This window comes from Aplysia californica, unplaced genomic scaffold (genome assembly GCF_000002075.1).
Source record: "Aplysia californica isolate F4 #8 unplaced genomic scaffold, AplCal3.0 scaffold00402, whole genome shotgun sequence".
NCBI lineage: Eukaryota > Metazoa > Mollusca > Gastropoda > Aplysiida > Aplysiidae > Aplysia > Aplysia californica.
Window position 1 is genome coordinate 407,554 of NW_004797672.1, and position 1,331 is coordinate 408,884.

Genomic DNA, 1,331 nt, shown 5'->3' on the forward strand with positions numbered 1-1,331 from the left:
CTCTCTCTCTCTGTTCCCCCCCCTCCTTCTTTCTCTCTCAGATGTATTACAGTATGGTAAGTGGCCCTGGTTTTACCAAACTGAAAGTGATAGTAGTAGTATAGTGTGTTCGTACGGTAAATGATAGGTACAATTACAGAGTAGAAAGAGATATTGCACACATATCTTTATTGGATTCTTACATTCAGAGATGTAAATCTTCCGGATTTTTTTCATTTTTTGCGGCCAACTTGCCATTTGGGCCCCAGCTTTTAACAAAAGTCTACTATAAACAATAAATATTATGTAATCTCTATTTAGTATATTATACTAAATACAGATTATTTGTTGTAATACTGTATTTTTATTTCAGTCAGTGCACGCGCGCTATATATTATCTGGATTTTTTTTCAAAACATGTTTACATCGCTGTTACATTAAGGTGAATTATAGTGCTTTTTAATTGAGTCATGTAATAGGGATAAATTATGAAAGTGTAATTTTATCTGACTCAACGCCTCTGGTATATCCTGTCCATCATGATGCGGCTATAAACAGAAGCAACAGAGTGACGATATGTGAGACGTGCTGACAAAATGAGTTACTTCTTGCAATCCACAGATGGAGATATTGACCAAAAATCAACACTAGAGTTTATTTTGTATATTTTCTACCGATGCCATATTATTTAAGTATAACATGGGTTTTATTATTTCATGCTTATAAATTGTAAAAACTTCATCTATAAGCGTGATGTACCGATTTCCATAGGGCTCGATTCCGAGAAGTAACTCATTTTGTCAGCACGCTTGACATATGTTAATAGTCAAGCTGTTAGTGGACATTCTGTGTTCCTTTTCTTACTAGATCTGTCAACAAATAAAACTAAACCTCCGCTTTGTCTACAGTGTGTGTACTTCCCAATGGCACTGATCGTCCCCCCGTCGGCCTACTACGTGCACCAACAGTTTAACCTGCTCTACCAGTTCTGGATCCACACCGAGGTATCACTCTTTTATATAGTATAATATTTTATATAAAAGAAATGTTATAGCCACAACGATACATATAATATATATATATATATATATATCGCTGTGGCTATAATATGTTTCTTTTAACACTTTATCTCTAAGGAGGGTAAGGGGGCTCTCGTGGCCTAGAGGTTAAGGTGTTGGCCTCTCATTCAAAGGTCCCGGGTTCGAATCCGGGTAACGACCGAAAAATTTTCTTCTCTAAAATTGTCTCCTTTCACCTCCTTTCCTGCTCTCTAGCAATTTTCTGTTGTCTGCTTTCATTTCCACTTTCTGCCCCCACCCCCTCACCTCCTTTGCCCCCTCCTCTGGGCTCCT

The 1,331-nt window shown here is 37.5% G+C and overlaps 1 protein-coding gene across 1 annotated transcript in view; it reads left to right on the forward strand.

The window, feature by feature from the left end:
• Positions 1-1,331, forward strand: part of LOC101851880 (alkylglycerol monooxygenase) — a gene marked incomplete in the record, with an annotated part of 19,397 nt that overhangs the window by 8,553 nt on the left and 9,513 nt on the right. Inside the window, 1 exon segment of the mRNA XM_005104036.3 lies at positions 888-983. Coding sequence (XP_005104093.2) covers positions 888-983 — 96 coding nt within the window.